The following is an 18,219-nucleotide window of genomic DNA, read 5'->3' as shown; positions in this document are numbered from 1 at the left end:
TCTTCGCAACCGCCTAACAACTGGCGCTCGTATTTAAAGACAAATTTGTTACACTCTTTAGCATTTCTGTTTATCTGTCCAATATATTTTGGTACAGCTGCAGTCTTGGCAGCCCATGAAAACACTTCAGCTGGAGAAAGCACAGTCCATGTACCTTGAGTTATTTTTAATAAATCCCTAAGCAGGCAATTTGATAATTCTCAAATCCATGCGTCAAATACCATTTAATCTAAAGACACAAATTTATCACATTTACGATGGTATAAATTTGATTCATGCCAAATTATGTGCAAATGAATACCTCTGCCTCCACTGTTCGGGTAGTGAAACACAAACTTTAAATCCTCTCTTACCAAAGCAATATAAGCCTGAAAAGCTATTAGAGCATGACTCCTGAGAGATGAACAAGACAAAAGCGTTATGCCTGTACCTTTACGGAAGGTGCAGACAATACCGGGCTATTTTCACTCTGACAAGCCATATTAGTCGTGCCAGCTTTTGCCTGCCGGCAACTCCTGCGTGATAGCTGTCTGGGACATTTTGTTTTCCAGTCACAGTAGCTGATCCCCTGATTGAAAACATTGAATGCTGAGAGGGTGTTATCCTTGTTTGGAGTTTCTGATCCTGGGTGTCTAAGGCGACTGTTGGGCCCTCTCATCCCTCGGCTGAAACAGTTGATCCCTGGATCTTTGTGGAAACAGAGTGGATTGCTTTGCCGAGATGGAAGCCTAAACATGTCAGGGATGTTTGACTGTCATAAACCTTCTCTGAAAGGAACATTTTCAGGTGTATAACTGCATGTAAAACAGACTTTTTAATGAATAAAACATCCCTATACCGTACATGCGCTGTGGACATTTTTCTTTTTGAGATTTGAAATGCCTAAAGAGATGCGGTGTGTTTTCCTGCAGCACAGGTTTCTATAACAAGGCGGCATGGCTTTTAATTGGCGGCATTCACATTTCCAGGTGGTTTCTGTGCCTCTTGTGTCATGGTGGTTTGTAAAATGGAAAGAATTAGACCAGTCCCTAACGAGTCGCTAATAGGCACCGAGAGAGCCCGTTAACACAAAGCCCAGATGTACACAGAGCATCCATGTGTGTCCATTCTTTGTTTACACTGTCCTCCTCCTCTTACTGCTGTTCACCGACACCAAAGATGGAGACGTCTTCGCAGAAAGAAAAGTTTATTGGAAGCATTCCTGTAACAGAATGAAAACCCTTATGTGTTCCTCTCTCATTCTCTTTCTCTGCAGGCAAGCCCTTGGCACTAACTAGTCCGATGGGGGAAGTCACTTTTTGCAAGCATTGCCCAGATTTCTATTTGAAGGCCAAACTATGTAGGCAGACAGATGCATCTGTCCACATTCTGTCTATTCCTCTCTTTCAAACTTTCTCTCTGGCTTCTGCTATCTCTCTCTCACCCACACACACACACACACACACGCACACACACACCCACGCATACGCACACACACACACAGGGGGCTGTTTCCTCATCGTTCACACTGAGAAATGCCCTGTAAGGACGTCCTTATCCTGCAAACCAGACTCTGCTGGATGCTCTGTAATAACAACTCCAGCCGTCCACCATCCAATCAGCCTGGCTCTCCGCTGTGTGTGTGTGTATGTGTATATGTGTATGTGCGTGCGAATATGTAATATTTTTTTTCTCTGAAGATCTGAAACCACAAAGCACAGAGAGCATTTATTTTTCCAGACAAGAACAAAGACATTAAGAATTCATACAAAACACAACTTGAAAAGAAAAAATATTTATTTACTCATACTTTATTTATGTCCTAGTATCATGGGTTACTATTTGAAAGTCTCAACATCTCGCCGTCCTGTTATACCCTAAATATCTCTGATGATGTTAAATTAACAACTCTGAGGATGGTTAACAAAATGAAAAATAATGTATTAAAAAAAAAATGAACACATATGGACAGAGGTGGAATGTGCCGCAGGAGAAGTTTGAGAAGTTTCGCTTGATATTTTTGAGTTTTTTTTACACTGTAAAACGAGGTCAGTCTTCCCACCCATTGCAGTTGTGATAAACCCAAACTCTTTAGAACTACAACAAACTTTTAAAATCTGAATATCAAACTGTGTTTAATACGCTACATTTAGGTGTTTGAAGAAGTATTAATTTGCAGTGTCATTTACAACAATGGCCCCCAGTAATATTAAATGTCTTAGTAGGTCATGGCCAGCATATACAATAACACGGCCAACGTACTACTGAAATGTATAATAGCTGAACAATGTCTTCACTTGATACAGGTGGTATGAGTGTATATGTTATCTGATGCACACCGATATGAAAACTTTTCTTTTTAACTAAATATAATGCAGAAAAAAAGTTAGAGTCATTTCTCATACATGCCATTGAAAACTACCATAATTTTACCAGTTAAAAGCCTCTTTTAAGTCAAAAGTATTTTTTTACTTTCCTCAAACTCGACCTCAAAGTCGAGAAAAAACATGATTGCCTCCAGGTTTGCTTTGTTTCTTTAGTTGTATTAATATTTTATTTAACTGGAGAAACTGAGCAGCAAACAGGGACTAACCCCTTCTCCTTTTTTTACAAATTGAAGTTCAGAATTCCGAGCTCCGAGTCGCCATGGAATGCAACACCAGGTGTTACCTAGACCCGCCTACGAGCGACCTGATTGGACAGCGATAAGTTTCTGTTTGGTTCGTTATTATTACCTTATTTAGAAGTCCATCGCTAGTGCTGAATTCTTCGCAGTGCCTACAGTGATTTGGGTAAGTGAACTGTTATTTAAGGACAATTTTCCGTCCGTAATTTGACAAGTATTTTTACCGCTATTTTATTTTTAACTTTAGCGCGGACGCACGACGTCATAATAGGCAGTGTGACGTGTACCAGGACGACAGAATTAGCCAAAACGCTTTAGCTTACGTTTGTGACGCTCTTGTTAAACAATATTAGCCGTTAGTACACAACAGTTCAAATATGTTTTTTCCCTGGGAAGTGTCGGTGCATGTTGTGATGCCTGTTAAAGTAAATGAAGCTAGCTAACTTGTCAGTACCTCACTAGCTGTTAGCATGTTTTAGCAATTAATTTGTGAGTTTAGCTAACGGTACGGTGGCCGAGAGAGCTCAGTGCACTACAAGTCGGGAAAAGACATGCAAATAGACAAAACCAAGTGAGAAAACGTCTTCAATTACTCACAAGAGCAGGAAATACAGAAATGAAACACAAACTGAGGCTGAAGGTGTACATAAACATTGTAGTGTCCCAGCCAGGTTGGTGCTTGCTGTTTAAAGCTTTTGTTTATTTTAACATCCTGATCTTATGATTCCTTCTAAGCCTTTTGCTTGTATTCAGCTTGTCAGGTTCAAATAATCTGATAACATATACTCAATTAATTTGCTGATTGATGCCTTTAATAATATTTAAATAAATTTATGACGACCCTTTTCATCACATCCCTTGGAAGTATTTCCTTTGGGGTTCGTGCTACTTGCAGTGTGTTTCTGTATTTGCCTGGGATGTGAGTGTGAGCCTTTCTTTTAACCGTTTGCACGTGTTGCAGTGCGGTTGAGCTCTCTCTCTCTCTCTTGGCCACTGTATCATAGGCGCATGGTACTCACCTAGCTAAAACTAATACCCTTTAAGCACCAACCCCGCAATAAATCACTTTCGTTTTGTCCGCCTCAACGAGGGCTGGCTAAATAACAGAGCACCTCTCAGGATGATGCATTATACTCCACGAGCTAAACGGCCATAAAGTTGAATCAGCGCCTGAACTTTTCACAAAGGTATGATTATTGCCGGACTTTATTAAACTGCATTCGTTGGGCAGAGGAGCTGCGGTCTGTGTGTGATTTTAACTGAGGAGCTGCACATGTAATATTCAACTAGCGGGGCCGGTGTGCATGATGATTTGTGATCCCTTTTTCCGGTGGGCGCCCAGGTACACGGCCGTAACCTGCAAAATTTACCATACTTATCAACTATAACGGCGCTGGCTGAATTACCTCGCTATTATTGAAAGTACGACCGTGGCAGACAGAAGATACTGTCACATTTCCCAAAGTCAGAGCGCGCAGCAGCAGCAGCAGAAGTAAGTCTGCCTCACTGCAGTTGCTGGAGGGGGGGATTTGCGGGCATTCGTCAGCACTAACTGGAAGTGACAGTGTGCAGAGAGGTCCTAATTACTGTCTCACTTGACTAATTGTCGTCTCTGAAGAATGTATTCCCACTGAGGTCCCGGGAATCTCATTGACAGCGCTGCCCAAGACATATAGGACTTCGCCGTGGCTACGTTCAAAGGCGATGCCACAAGTGGGCGATGTAAATACGCTGAAGTGAGCCGCGAATGTTGTAGTACATTCACAGGGGGCTAGCAGTGTGATACGGTAATTGGGAATAAGGCTGTGTGCGTGAGTGCAAACCGAGTAAGTGTGTGTGTGTTTTCGTGCTGGGCCCCTTTTTTCAGCTTGCCAGAGTGTTAAGACGTCCTTTGCTGCAGTCATCCTGACATAATGGGCTGATGAAGTGAGACCATTGTTGCTTTTCTGGAGCCGGCCGTGTTAGAATAACTTGTAGCGTTCAAAATAATGCAGTGGAGATGAGCCTTTAGTGTAGGGCAACTGAACTGAATGAATGTCTTCTCTTTCAGGGTCTTACCATTCAAAGTGCATCAGCTTCTCGTTTCCATGGTTTCCTTCTCCGTGCCAATCTTTCCACCAGTCTGACTATGCGAGAGAGAGAGAGAGGGGGAGAGAGAGAGAGAGAGAGAGAGAGAGAGACAGGAAGAGAATGACAGAAGGCTTTTAGCAGTGGTTATCTCTCCTTTGCATAAAGTCCCCTTTGCATTACCCGGTGCATGAATGGCGTTTGAATAAACACACCAGCCAGCTCATATGGAAGCCTCCGCGGGTTACAAGCGAGTGGGTGTGTGTGAATTCATCTAATTTGTGGTCCCCTTCAAAAAAACGACACGGTTTGATCATGGATGAGGAAGGAGGGGGGGGGATAAAAAAGTACATCTCCCAAAAGGCACCGGGGTATTTTCCTATTAGTCACAACAAGCTAAAGGAGCAGGAGTCACTTGAGCGTCATAAAAAAAAAAGGAAATTCGCCTTCTTTCCAACCGGTTTCCGCACAGCTATCTCGTCCTGACTGACTCGCCGAAAAGTGAACGTTTTATTGATGATGTGTGCCAATCGAGATATTGACAGACGCGCAAGAGAATGCACCGAGCAATACTTTCAGTGGAGTGTAAATGGCACCCTTGTCCTTAGCTGCCCCGTGCTCGGGCACAGATGAGCAATATTATTATTCCATTCTATTAGAAAATTAAGTCAGAATAATTTGTCGCGGCATTAATTCTGTTTCGCAAATTAAATCCTGGGTGCGCTGAGTGTAGGGAACCTCGGGGTTCACCATGCCCGCAGTGCCTCAGCATTAGGCCAGGGGGCGCTTTGACTTTAAGAGGAAACCAGCATCAGTTGATGTATTCTCCCCGAGCTCAATAAGCATTCCTTTCATGCTGTGTGTGAAGCTCTGCTGCTGACTTATACGGAAACCCTGAATTTCTCCATAATTATGCTAATGGTCCAGATGGTAGCATGATGAGTGCCATTCTCTTTGATATGCTCACACCGCAGAGTGCTGGCGTGCGGACCCGCGCAAAGCCGACACACGTTCAAAGTCAACGTTCGCACCATCTACTACTATCCCCCCCCCCCCGCGTAATTGCTTTGTGTTTCCTTTTGGCGGGCACAAGCGCCCTCTTCACGATTAAACGCATTCGTGAGGGGGGATTTGACAGATCTCGTGAAGCACAATGGAGTGGCACTCACCAAAAAAAAAATCAAAAATCAAAAAAAAAGCGAGCGTAGGTGTCGGTGTCGTTTGTTTATCCGCACATTTTCTTATGATTTCCTTTTAATTCTGCGGCTCTGACATAACGAACGTGGGCAATAAACGGCAATGGAAGTGCACTTGAAGAACAATTTGGAGATATTAGCGGCGATTTAATAGAGGCTGAGGGTGTACACAAACACTGTAGTGAGTTTGTCTTCGCCTCAGACACGCGCTCACAGGCCAGCCATTCACACTTGACTCGCACAACGACTGTGTTCATCCAGGCTTGGGCTCTGGTGGCGCCGATCAAAGAGCCCCTTTGACATCTCTGTAGGGGATTAAATGGCCCTCTGCTCTCTTGGGGCGGGGGGGGGGGGGGTCGCTGTTGTACCTGTACCTCCGGCTGATGTACCGGCCCATGAAGAGCTGCTCATCGGGGGCGACGCTGATAAGGTGCATGTGGTGTTGAATCAATAAAATAGACCAACAGTAGAGGTGCAGATATCAATCTCCTCGCCGCGACGCTCACCATAGCACGCAGCCTGTTTTGAGCCTACTGATCAGATAGAAAAGCGACGGCCTCGAGAGAGAGATCGCCCGTCGTTGCCCGTGAAATTTAACCAGCAGCGGAGCTTTTGTGTGCCCGCCGCACACACCTTCGCTTCACACTCGAGAACAGTCTGTTGCTGGAAGGCTTTCAAGTCTAAAGTGGAGTTATTTGCATAGGTTAAATATTCGTGCCTTTCAGCAGCCTCTGTCGATATGACGGATTTGCTGTTCTGCCAGTTTTAATTCCTTTCATCCCACTCCTCCCACATTTCTGGAATGATGGCGGAAATTGTCGAAAACTGTGCCCGCTTGAAATTCCGCAAAAGAGGTTTTTGAAAAGGGGCGAAGTCGCGAACAACGGAACGCAAAGCGGGCCTGCTGCGTGTTCTGCTCAGGTTATTTTTTAGAGGGAGGAATCGGTGCAAGGCTGGCGTCCTGCTGGCGCCGGATTACATCACTTGTGGGCACTTGTTATTTCTTCACATGCGGGAAAAACAAAGAAATGTCTGTGGTGTTGGCCTTACAAACGTTTCTCCGGCGTCGACCGAACCATCGCCTTGGTTGGTGGAGCCGTGAACGTTTGCCAGCTTTTTTTGTTCGGAGGCGATCTGACCGGGCTGCGGCCGCGGAACTGGATCCGCTACGGCGTGAAATCGGGGTTACAGTCGGTTGTTGTCGCAGTTGCAAGATGGCGACGTTCAATCGGAGACTTTCTTTTGATTTGACCGTCGCGTAATTCTGCTTTTGCGACTGGATCTTAACCTGACGGTCCAGCCAGTTTCTGTGGGAACCTTTTACGTAGAGACACATCTTCAGAGGCATGCAAGGTTGCCCAAAGTTTTATGAAAAAGGAATGAAAACTCCTGCCTACCGAGGTGGTGTGAGATAAAGTTTTCAGCTTCTTCCCTCCTCCTGTATTTTTTTCTCCCTCGCTCCCTCTCTCCCTGTCTTGTCATTCCCCCTCCTCCCTCTTTTGCATGTCTTTCTGTTTTCCTATCTGTAGGCTCCCTTTTCTCTCTCTCGCTCTCTCTCTCTCTCTCTCTCTCTCTCTCTCTCTCTCTCTCTCCCACTCTGGTGCGCGTTCACAATACTAACCTTGGCTCGACGTCAGAGCCTGTGCAGCAGTGCAGTATAATGGGAGCGCAAGCAACCCAGAGCTCCTCATAGGGGGGCTGCATATCGCTGCTGTATCCTCTGCTTGGCGCTCTCTAGCCCCTTTGCTTCCACCGACCCCTCTCTCCAGCGACTCACCTACAGCCCATGCTCGGGCTCCCCCCCCCCCCCCCGCCCCCCCTCCCCACTGGATCCGTACCCTTCGACATGGATGTCCCGCCGTCCCTCGACCCCGCGGATTGCTGTTTCTTGGCGCAGTGAAGGAGGAGAAGGCGAAACGGGGTAAAGGGGGAAAAAGGAATCATGCCGGGACTGCTAATGGATTTGGGGAAAGCGCGAGTGACCATGCCGTGATCCTGCGCATCCAGGGCCGCCCGCCGTCACCCTGCCTTGCCCAACAGCCGTAGAAGAATCACCGGGGGGGAGTCGAACCCACGCGCCGGGGGGGGATTAACCACTGTGCATTTTTTTTTTTTAAAAAACAACATGAAGATTACCTCCCACCATCTGATGATAACCAGTCTCGTTTTCAGGTCCAACCTCAGGCTGATCCCGCTGATTCTGCTGCTGTTTCTTGGTTACTCTCGCGGGATGCCACACGTTTTAAGATTTGGTAAGACATCTAATTTCTGACCGTCTTGTCGTCTTCTCTTGCGGCGTCTGATCGCGTCCAACTCGCCTGCTTGTGCGATCGGCGACGGTGAAACGATCGTTGGCGGAATGCGGGAGCAGGCGTGTGATCCGGAGGCATCCTCTGTTTGCCTTTTTCTTTGTGTATGTTTTTTATTTGTAGAGTTGGTAAAATCATTTGACGCGCTTTCTAAAATCCCGATCTTGCCAGTAGTGTTGGAGCATTGGTGTATGCATGGTGGCGATGTTTCTGGGGGGGGTCTTTATTGAGCGCGATCGGGGATGTTTTCCGCGAAAACTTGAAATCGGCTGGTACAGCAACTCAACGCGTACAGGAAGCAACAGTTCACGGCTGCACGGACACCCGAGAAACATCGCCTCTGTTAGGTTTCCTCACCGGCGTCTCGGCTGCCGAAACTGCTGACTCCCCCGGTCCTCCGCACTAAATGTTCACATGTAAACATCACACTCGGAGTGCGGATCCATTACTGATCCGTCAAAGGGGTCAATCAATACGGCGGTTAGTACTTTTCATTCAGCTCGAGTGCTATTGGAAACCCCCCGCAGGTTTTTGCTTATGCATACCTTTTATTGGCACCGCTGAAACAAATAGGCCTACAGCCAGCTCCAGTTTCCGGTTTTCCCAGTCTCTTCTGCTGATGGCTGGCCACTCAAGTGTGGCTTTAATAACCTTAAAAGTTGATTTACACGCCGCTCTTCGAGAGCTGTGTTGCCCGGTGAAGGGCGGTGTGATTAATGCCGATTGTAAAAGTAGTTCTTCAGCAGTCGCCGCCACGTACGGCGGCGCGTTCGTCGCTGCTTCGTGGCTCCAGAAAACAGTGCCATTAACGCCTGGATCCCTCTCTTTAAAGTCACTAATCACGGCCTCTCGTGGCTTCGTCTGCTGCTTAATTAGATCCGTCTCGGGGGTGGCTGCTTCTCGCCTCTCTCTGCTGCATTTACAGAGTGAATCCCCCCCCCCCCCCCCCCCCCCAACCCCATGACAGCGGATGTCATCAAGTGTTGACAACACATCCTTACAATCCCCATTTCCCCCCCCCCGAGGGTCCTGTTTAAGAGTCAGGCCGCGTCCGCAGGAGCCGCCGCTATGGCAACGGGATGTGCTTGTCTCTTCCTCGCTGCATCCTCAGCCCGATGAGCGATTTCCCGTCTCGCACGCTGGTCTGACAGACGTACGCCGCGCGTCTATAGAGTAGTAATCCTTGAGGGACGGCACAGTCCCTGCGTAATGGCAAAGTTTTTTTAAGCCGGCGAATAATCACCAAATTCCCAAAGGGACAAACACGGAGCGATGATGGGGAAGATTTTTTTGAAGTAGGCCTATTTTACGCATCAGAGTGAACACCGGGCAATGTCTGTTTATAAGAGTATGTTTTTCATGTTCTGTTGCCTGAACCAAATATATGTTTCCCTGTGGTGACACGCTGGTCCTGCAAGGCATTTGGCATCAGTAGTGAGACAGACATAACTGTGCGAGACAAGAGGTGATTCATGTCCCTGAGATCTTATTGCTCTGAGGTAAAGATCATGCGTGGTGTTTTTATTCGTGTTTTGCAGCAAGAGGGACTGAACCGCTCGGCTATAAATCGTGTCTCTGTCCGTGGTCCTGATCAGGGCGACTGAATAAACCACTGGACCGGTTTGTTTTTCTTTCAGGACCACGGACAGCGACCGCCGTGCTCCCTGTTACTGAACAAAAAACAAAAAAAAAGGAGGCAATGATCTCGTTTTGTGTCTCCGTCACTCAAGCGGCATCCACTTCAAGTCTCTCCCTTGTAAGATGCCTCCATTACATGTGGCAATGTAGTTTATTGCTTTTCTGCCTGCGCTTACTTGTAAATGAGCTGAGATTCTAAAGGAGAAATGTAGATTAAATTACTAAAATACAAGCTGGATGTGGAATGCAAGTGCGTGGGTGTTATCAAAGGAGAAAAAAAGTAGTACTTTGTGTGAATGCTGCAAGAGACGGGAGAAATACTAAAACTCCCTGACTGACATTGGAGGCCACTGGTCTTCCAGAGCGTCTCCTGTCCTGCAGGTTCTGCTTACTCGGCAGATAATCCCAGCTGCTCCTGCAGGAGGCTGGCTAAATGAGGAGGTCAGCTCCCCCGGGGTCTGTCTCTTCCTTCACCCAGGCCCGGCGTTTTCCATTCTGCCCAGACGGGCGGCTCCGCACATTGTACAACCACTGTTCTCCTGTCAGGCTGAGACCTTTACTCTCATACACACACAGACACTGTACCACACCACAACACAGTCAGTCCTCCTTTGTATTCACAGCAGCGGCCTCACCTTGTAGAGCGACAAGTGTCAGAGAATTAAAAATAAATAAATAAATAAATAAAAACACCAGCTGCGAATATGCTGAGCTAATACCCGCACAGAATTGAGTTATTGTGTTCCTCATTTATAAATCTTACAGGTAATTCATTTAGTTAGATAGTGAAATGGAGCCGGAGCAGACTGTAGGAGCTCTAATAAAATACCTCGAGTGAAGATTCACTTCTTAGATCTAGTTCACGCCTGCCTTTTGAGAGCATTGAACGACACTTTAGCTGCCGATACCGCAGACAGTCTCAAGACTAAATCCTTTTTTTTATTTTGAAAAAATCTCCAAAAACAGGATAAAGACTGAAGAAAAATGTTTAAAAAAATGATCTGAAATGTTTCTGCTCAGTGACACAAACAGCTTAACTTGAACTCATTTGCAGGCTCGACTAATCTGAGCCTCAAATTTAAATTAATCCTCTCAGACGGTGGTCGGATCTTCCTGAAATAATTAAAAGGTGTTTCGGGATGCTTCGAAATTCCCTCTCAGTTGTCCTGTGTTCTCTGCTAGAGAAATTGCTTGGTTGCTTTCAAACCTATAGGGTCACATCTCTACTGGCTGTAATCAAAGTGTCAAACAGCATGATAATCCTTTTCTTTAATTCATTTATTTTTAGCTGCCCCCCACCGTGACAAACGTTCTGTCACACAACCATCGAGTCATCACATCTGCTCTTCCATCTTGCGGCCGCTTGGCGAAATGAAGAAATTCCACGGAAGGAAAACCAACAGTGTTTTAATTCCGACGTCCATAGTTGGTTAAGGGCTGCGAGCTCCGCTGATAACGCTATCGCTGCCATCTGCAAACAGCATTGGCAGATGCAGCATGTCCCTGGGCTGTCAACTGCTGCTGAAAGCATTGTTGACTCAGAGATCCTCTTTTTTTAGTTTGTTGGTTTGTTTGTTTGTTTGTTTGTTTGTTTATTCTTGGCTTACGCTTATATTTTCCCAGTGCAGACATGTGTGGGATTGAAGCATTGCTGTCGTTTCTTTCATTATGGAAAGAAAATCAAGTTTTTTTTTTTTTTTTAATCTGCTGGCAAAAGAGAGAGAATCCCCTCGGGAGAAAGTTTTATCTACCGCCTTCCACGACGCCCGTGCCAAGATGTATAGGACCATTATTGCGATGCTAATATTTAACAAGCTCCGTTCCCTCAGCTGCGTTCCGCTGGTGAAATTACAAGGTTGTCAAGAACAAGCAAGGGTAGAGGGAACAAATTCAAAAGGAGTTTGTAGTTAATTGACTTTATTTGCCTTCTCTTTCTGCCAGTCTGAATTATCAGCCCGCTGGAGTTTAGTTTAGGATTGCGGGAATTACGGATAACACCCCGTGCCCTGGCCTACCGCCAAGCGTGTTCACAGCTGAGGAAGAAAAAAAAAAAAACATTTAAATAGGCACAAAGCTGCTTAAAATATTCATGTGTCACTTGGCCCTGCTGTAGCTTATAGAAACATGAAACTATCTCTGCTGGCAAATGATTTCCATGGTTTAAAAATACCCACCGTGGGTTTCAAGAACAAAGAGGAGATCTGTCTTGCATTAGCATGCGGCACCACACATGGGCTTGAAGCAAGGAGCTATCTAGATGGATTTCTAAAACATGTTTACAGTCCTGAGTCTTTGAAGGTCTCGCTGTCATGCCTCAGTTACAAAAGGCTCAATGGTGATTAATTCGGGGTACAGACTCCTTGCCATTTCGAAATGGCAAATATCTGTGAGGTATGAAATTACTTTCCTTGTTTTGCTTTGCATTAAGTCAATTTTAGAGATTTTTGTTTTTTCGGCAACATTTCAAAAGGATTACTCGCACAGAAAGGAGGCTTTAGCCGATCGACCTTGTTTGCTGCCTCTGTTTTTAACACATTGTCTTGTTTTTGCAAATCAAATGCATCTGAGTCCTGTGTTTCTTGGCTTTGGTTGTGTCGCAGCCCGCCTCCCCTTTGTCGGGAACTTCCGTGCACGTCAGGAGGGTTTAGGGGGTCGTATGTGCGATTGTTCTGTGAAAACTGTCCCTTGAGAGGAGCCCTGCAGCACGTCTCGCTGCCTGGTTTGTCTGGCTGAGCTGAAGGTCAGAGCTGAGAGCTGAGAGCGCTCGCGAAGAAATCATTCTTTTTTTTTTTTGCATCTTTTAATACACGAGGGGGGCCGTCCTTCTTCTCGAGGCTCCCCTGCCGAGGCAGACGGGGGAAAATTTGAAGTCACTGAGAGGTGTAAGAAAAACAAAGAGTGTTTGTTGGTGGAGGGAGTAAGGGGGGGGGGGGGGGGGGGGGGGGGAGTCCGCGTAAAGTGCGAGTGAGAAGAAAAAACAGCGAGCGTCGGAGCCGGCAGATACAGATAGATTAGTTTTCCTCGGTGCAGTCCACTCTCGGCCCACTCTCACTTGTGGTCTTTTATTGCTGCCTTTTCTGATGGCTTTCTGCGAGGAGAGACTGAAAGGACAGTGGAGTGTGCCGCGGAAATGCAGCGGGAGGCCAGGAGTCATGCGCTGCATCTCTGAATAAATGTCAGCAGTATCGTATTAGCCGGCTGAAAATTTGCCCGGGACTACAGATATGCATGAAATAGCTTTTTACGGGAGAAAATGTGTTTTTATTAGCCCCTCTCATGAATCTGTTCCTGTTTTTCCCTCCGACGTGCACATATCTGGTCTGTCTCCACCTCCAGTCGCCTGTAAAATAGAGGGGGAATCAATAAGGAATCAATACGTTGGTATAGCTAAGAGGAATGATGAAAAACTGGCAGCCTAGCTAACAACCCAGTGCCAAGTCCCACATGCCCCCCTCCTCCTGTGCGTATCGCAGGTTACCATCTGTGAGAATGCAAACAAGCAAACAAAAAAAAAAAAGAACAAATGTGTACCATGAGCGGTGATTGTATTAATAATGCATCCTCACATAACGCATTTGTGAATTAATGACGATTTTAATCAGCCGCAAGCTGCTTGACTGCGTGATTTTTATGCAGACGTTAGCCTACACCCGTATGTTCTTGACTGAGCTCTGAGTGCCGCTCTGAACGTTTCATGCTTTGCGTCGCACGCGAGTCTACGCGCGACCTTTAGCCTCACGAGAGCCCGACTGTGGTAATTTACCGTTAAGTGCTTGCCTAACGGAGTGAAACAAACCTGCCGTTTCAGTTGTTTGTTTCAAAAAGCTGGTGCTAATTGGGAGCCGGAGCAAATGTTTGCCGTGCATTTATTCCGTGATTAATACATGTGGGAGGGTCAGCGATTGCCCCCTCGGCCGCTCGTGTCTCTTCGCTAAACGGCCTCGGCGGTAAATACTCGTCGCCGATTTCGCGCGTCCGCTTTAAAAACTTTCGCCACTGGCGCGTCTCGTAGGCCTGGAAGGAAGCGGGCGCGGATTCCGAGCACGGCGAACCCGAGTAAACACTTTGGAACGGCGCGTACGCCGTAAATGAAAGCATTGACGTCCAAAGTACACGGGGAATCTGGAGTCGATCGATTTTGCGGAAAGCCCCTCCGGCTGTGTTGGCTATGATGTGAGGCGCCGATCAGGTTAGGATGTGGTGATTCACCTTCATCTCCAGCCGGCTGAATAAAGGAGGAAGGAGGAAGAGGAGGGGAGCGAAGGGCTGAGAGAGAGAGAAAGCAGAATTGGGGCTCCCATTGACAGCATAGCCTGTCAGATGTATGAACGTTTCTCTGTGTGAACCAAGGACACGGGGGGAAATGGGCTCAGTGGGAGGACATATTGAGGCAGGCTTACTTAAAATCATGTTCTTTGAATCAGCATGACGCTCTATTGTCCGCAATACACCAGGGCTATGCAAAAACGTCTCCTCCTGTCCACTCTCTCTCTCTCTTTTCTCTTTTGCTCATGTGTAGGTTTCAATTTTGAAATATTCATGAACGCAAAGGTGAGATCGGAAATACGTCGCCGTGTTTGCGTCTCGTTCAGGGAGTTCAGAAGAAGAGCCAGAGGAATGCGGATGTGTAATTAAACCAAAAGAATTGTTGTTTGTTTGCTTTGATGAAGCCTCGTGCCTCCATGTTTCCTACAACGCCGCGCTGCTGGCCACGCAGAGCGACACACTACTCGCCCGTTTGTTTGGGACGACCCTGGAAACACAAAACGGTGGACTGGAACACGCTCGGATTGATTTCCCATCTTGCGCAATCCTTTTAAGGTTTTTCGACGAGACATAATGAAGCTAATGGCCTCCCATTTCCCGAGATACTGTATACCCACACTAAACATGACAAAGGAGCCGAACTCGCTCCCCCGGCAGCGTTGTGATTGAACGTGAGAAACGCCGAAATGAGCAGCAGACAGCGGATCAGGAGAAAAGATTAAAACGGGACTCCCGATTCCCCGCCAATTTCACCTCTATTGCATTTTTACTTTTTATCCTCAATAGATGTTTTCTTATTTATTGAGAGAGAGAGAGAGAGAGAGAGAGGGAAAAAAATGGAGCCAACATATCTGAGGAATTTCATTATTTAGATTCTTTTTCCATCTGTAGGCCTCTGGCTATTTTCCTTTCGCTAAAGTCGGTGCGCAGGTCTCTTTCATTTCTCTCTCGCCGCGCAATTGCCTGCGTGTGTTTGTCGAGCGAGCGAGGAAAAGGAAAAAAAAAACACTGACACACCTTTGCAGCAAAGCGTACCTGCAGCTCTGATTATCGGCTAGCTTGTGTACAAGAGCTGACGCTGACGGGAGGCTGATGAACCCAAAACAGGAGCTGACATTTTCCTGCCCTGTGGCTGAGGGAGAGAGGAGGGGTGCAGGTGTCCGTTCAGGTCTAATGGGCCATCCATTCACTCGTTTAATTGAGTGTCTTTTATCTGCCTCCAGTGACCTCTTTTATTCTCAATTTCTCCCTCTTCGTTTCCTTTGCTCATCTATTTTTTTTAAGCCCCACCCCTCCCCTCTCTTTCTCTCTGCCTTCTCAAGTTCTCTTTTCGGTTCTCAGACATCACACCCGTCTGCGTACATCCCCGACTTTAAACGTAATGGCCGCCACTTGTTGTTCCCATCTTCCTTCTCCCTTGGTGGGAAACTCATCCGACGGGCGGCGCGGTGGTGGCGGCGCGGTGCACTTTCAGCGTGAAATTAATAACCAGAAAATGGGAGTTTTCTGTCCATTTTCTTCTCCTTCCCCCGTCCTGTCCTTCGCCGTCCTTCCTCTCTGTGCCGCCTTTGTCTCCCTTCGGCTCTCGGCTTGTCTCCTGGTCCTCCTTCCACTTTGTTCTCTTTCACCGCCGCCGAGCGCCGCTTCACCTTTCCCTCGCCTCGCGCACAATGGCGAGAGGTCCTCACTTTTCACTGTGCCTCGCGGTTTCAGAGCCAAGGACACCTCTTCAGCCCAACGCTTTCCTCGAACTTCCTTAATCCTCAACTAGAACGCAGCGCTTAAGCTTTTATCGCCATGACTTATTATGACGCGTCCAACATATATGGGACATTTGGGGGGGGGGGGGTTCTTTGCGCACAGAGTTCATTTGTCTTAAAGAAATGGTCACCTTTATAGTCTCCGCATTCGTTTCAGGCCGATTTAGAGAAAGCTCTTCCTTTACTGCGTTGCAAACCCGCCATCTTTAACTCCCTCTGTGGTTGTAATTTCACTTTTGCGCCTCAGACTATTATTGTCTCATCTGCATATTTTTATTTAACACATCGTACGTCGCATTAAAGCCAGGGCTTCCCCAGCTCCCGTGTCATTACCTATCCGAAAAATAATAATCACCCCATTTGCATTTTGATCTCTAAATTTATGAAGATTAAAATTTTATTATAATCAGATTAACAAAACCCTGTAAACTGTCTCCGACCCCCCTTCCTCCACCTCCTCCTCCACCACCACCTCCACCTCCGCCGCCGCCGCCGCTGCCTCCATCTCCTGTTGCCCTAGAAAGCCCAGCTGTGAGAATTAAAGAGCTTCCTCCTGAATTAATTCTTGACCTTTGTCTCTGATGGGAGATAACATCTGCCCTTCTACAAGAAAGAAAGTCTAATTTTACAGCCATTTTGTTCAAAATTACAACGGGCAGAGTGTAATACAGGGCCATTTTGATGAGCGCGAGAACAGTGAGAATTAGAACGAGCGCGTCGACGGGAGCGACGAGGACAATGGAGTCTCATAATTGGCTGTGACCTAATTGCGACATTTTTGAATTGAACTTCTCCTTAGCTCCTTACCGAGGTCGGTTACATACGATAAGTGCCGGGGCTGCGGCATTGCAGGTTTATTCCCTTATCTTATTTCCTCTTGCATTCTGTGCCCAAAATATAAATGCGGAGAAATGGTGCAATAGTGAGATGAGAGCATTAATACCCCCACTTTTTGGCAGGTCGGCTGAAAGACAGTTGAAAATCCCCGCGCTTAACTTTCCGGGAGTTTTAAGACTCCGAGATTACTGTTAGTCGAGTTCTTATCTGTATTTATTTTGTTGAGCGGCGCAGCTTGAGGGGCTGGAGGCGCCCAGGGACGTTAGAGACACCCACTCCGTCCTGCCTCGTGTTTCTCGACTGCAACACACGGACACACAAATGATGGTTTTATCGCAACGGGGTGAATGATTATAAACCCGCGGATGCGCATGCATAGTCACAATGTTCTCCGGGCTGGACTCTCGTAGCCTGCAGTGGATAATTAGCATCTCTCACACGTGCTTAGGCTTGATTAAAACTCAGTTTACAGTGAGCAGTGCTGTGAGGTCGCCATCTGTCACCTGCCGAGGCCACCGCGAGATGTGCTCTAGTCTGAGGCAGTGAGAAAGAAACGACGACGGCGCATGTGTGTGTGTGTGTGTGTGTGTGTGCGGGCGTTTGATAAAGGAGTGAGAAAAGATGGGGCACGGAAAGAGAAATGGCAGAGACGGGTGAGGCATGAAGCAGCGGGAAGCATTCTGTTAAATAAGTGGTCCCGCTCGCTCCCTATGGCCTCCCGACTGCAGTTTTGAGATTTGTATTATTTTCTTGAACCGTATAACCTTGTGACTGCAGGTTTGGGAATATGCACACGGGAAGTCGGACAGAAGCCGAGCTCTAAGGCTCATAATATCAGTGTTTTTCCCTTTAAAACACAGTGTTTTGGTGCCAGTATAAAGTAAATCATCGCTGCAAAATGTGTATATGTGTTAATTAATCTTAGTGCCAAACACTTTATATTTACATACCCTTGTGCCAATCATGGTAAGCTTGGAATTTATACGCTAACGGATATGTTTACCCCCAGTATAGAGAGTTTGTTTCCACAGGATTTGTTTTGGGCATTCAGAAACACTCTGTCAGTCTTGGTTTCCGTTAGATACCGCGAGACAAAGATTTCCAAAGCGCCCCTGCGGAGAGACGATACAAAAGACAATTGAAAACTATTTGCTTGCAAAAAAAAAATATTTATTGAAGCCTGACTGCTCCTCCCGAGTCACCCGCCGAAAGACGCCTCGGGAGGAGGCTCGACGTGTTACACGGCAGTCGCTGTAAGGTCTTTTTGCTCGGTGCGCGCTTCTGTTGATTTGTGCGCGTGGGGGAGCGTCGATAAAATATTTCCACTGTTTGTAAGTGAAGAGCTTCTCCTGAATGGACTGGATGTGTTTTTTTTTTTTTTACCCCTCCGCAAATCAGAATGACATTTTACCGCCGAGGGAAAATATCAGGTTGTTTAATTGCCTTATTGTAATTATTGACCCGGCGTTTCGTGCCATTACCTTCGCTCGCGAAATAGTTTACTAGAGAACAGGATTTGAACTGAAACAATTAGTGAAATA

General features: G+C 46.7%; 1 protein-coding gene across 2 annotated transcripts in view; it reads left to right on the top strand.

Moving 5' to 3' along the window:
* Positions 1 to 7,993: 7,993 nt before the first annotated feature.
* The window catches only part of LOC311499833 (glutamate receptor ionotropic, kainate 2-like), a gene marked incomplete at its 5' end in the record, with an annotated part of 62,658 nt that continues 52,432 nt past the window's right edge, over positions 7,994 to 18,219 (top strand). For both annotated transcript variants that reach the window (XM_084560970.1, XM_084560969.1), the window contains one exon: positions 7,994 to 8,120. In XM_084560970.1, coding sequence (XP_084417096.1) covers positions 7,994 to 8,120 — 127 coding nt within the window. The remainder of the gene's footprint in view (positions 8,121 to 18,219) is intronic.

This window comes from Chelon labrosus, assembly GCF_963514085.1.
Source record: "Chelon labrosus genome assembly, chromosome: 14".
NCBI lineage: Eukaryota > Metazoa > Chordata > Actinopteri > Mugiliformes > Mugilidae > Chelon > Chelon labrosus.
The sequence above is the reverse complement of the archived record's forward strand: the minus strand, read 5'-3'. Positions and strand labels throughout refer to the sequence as shown.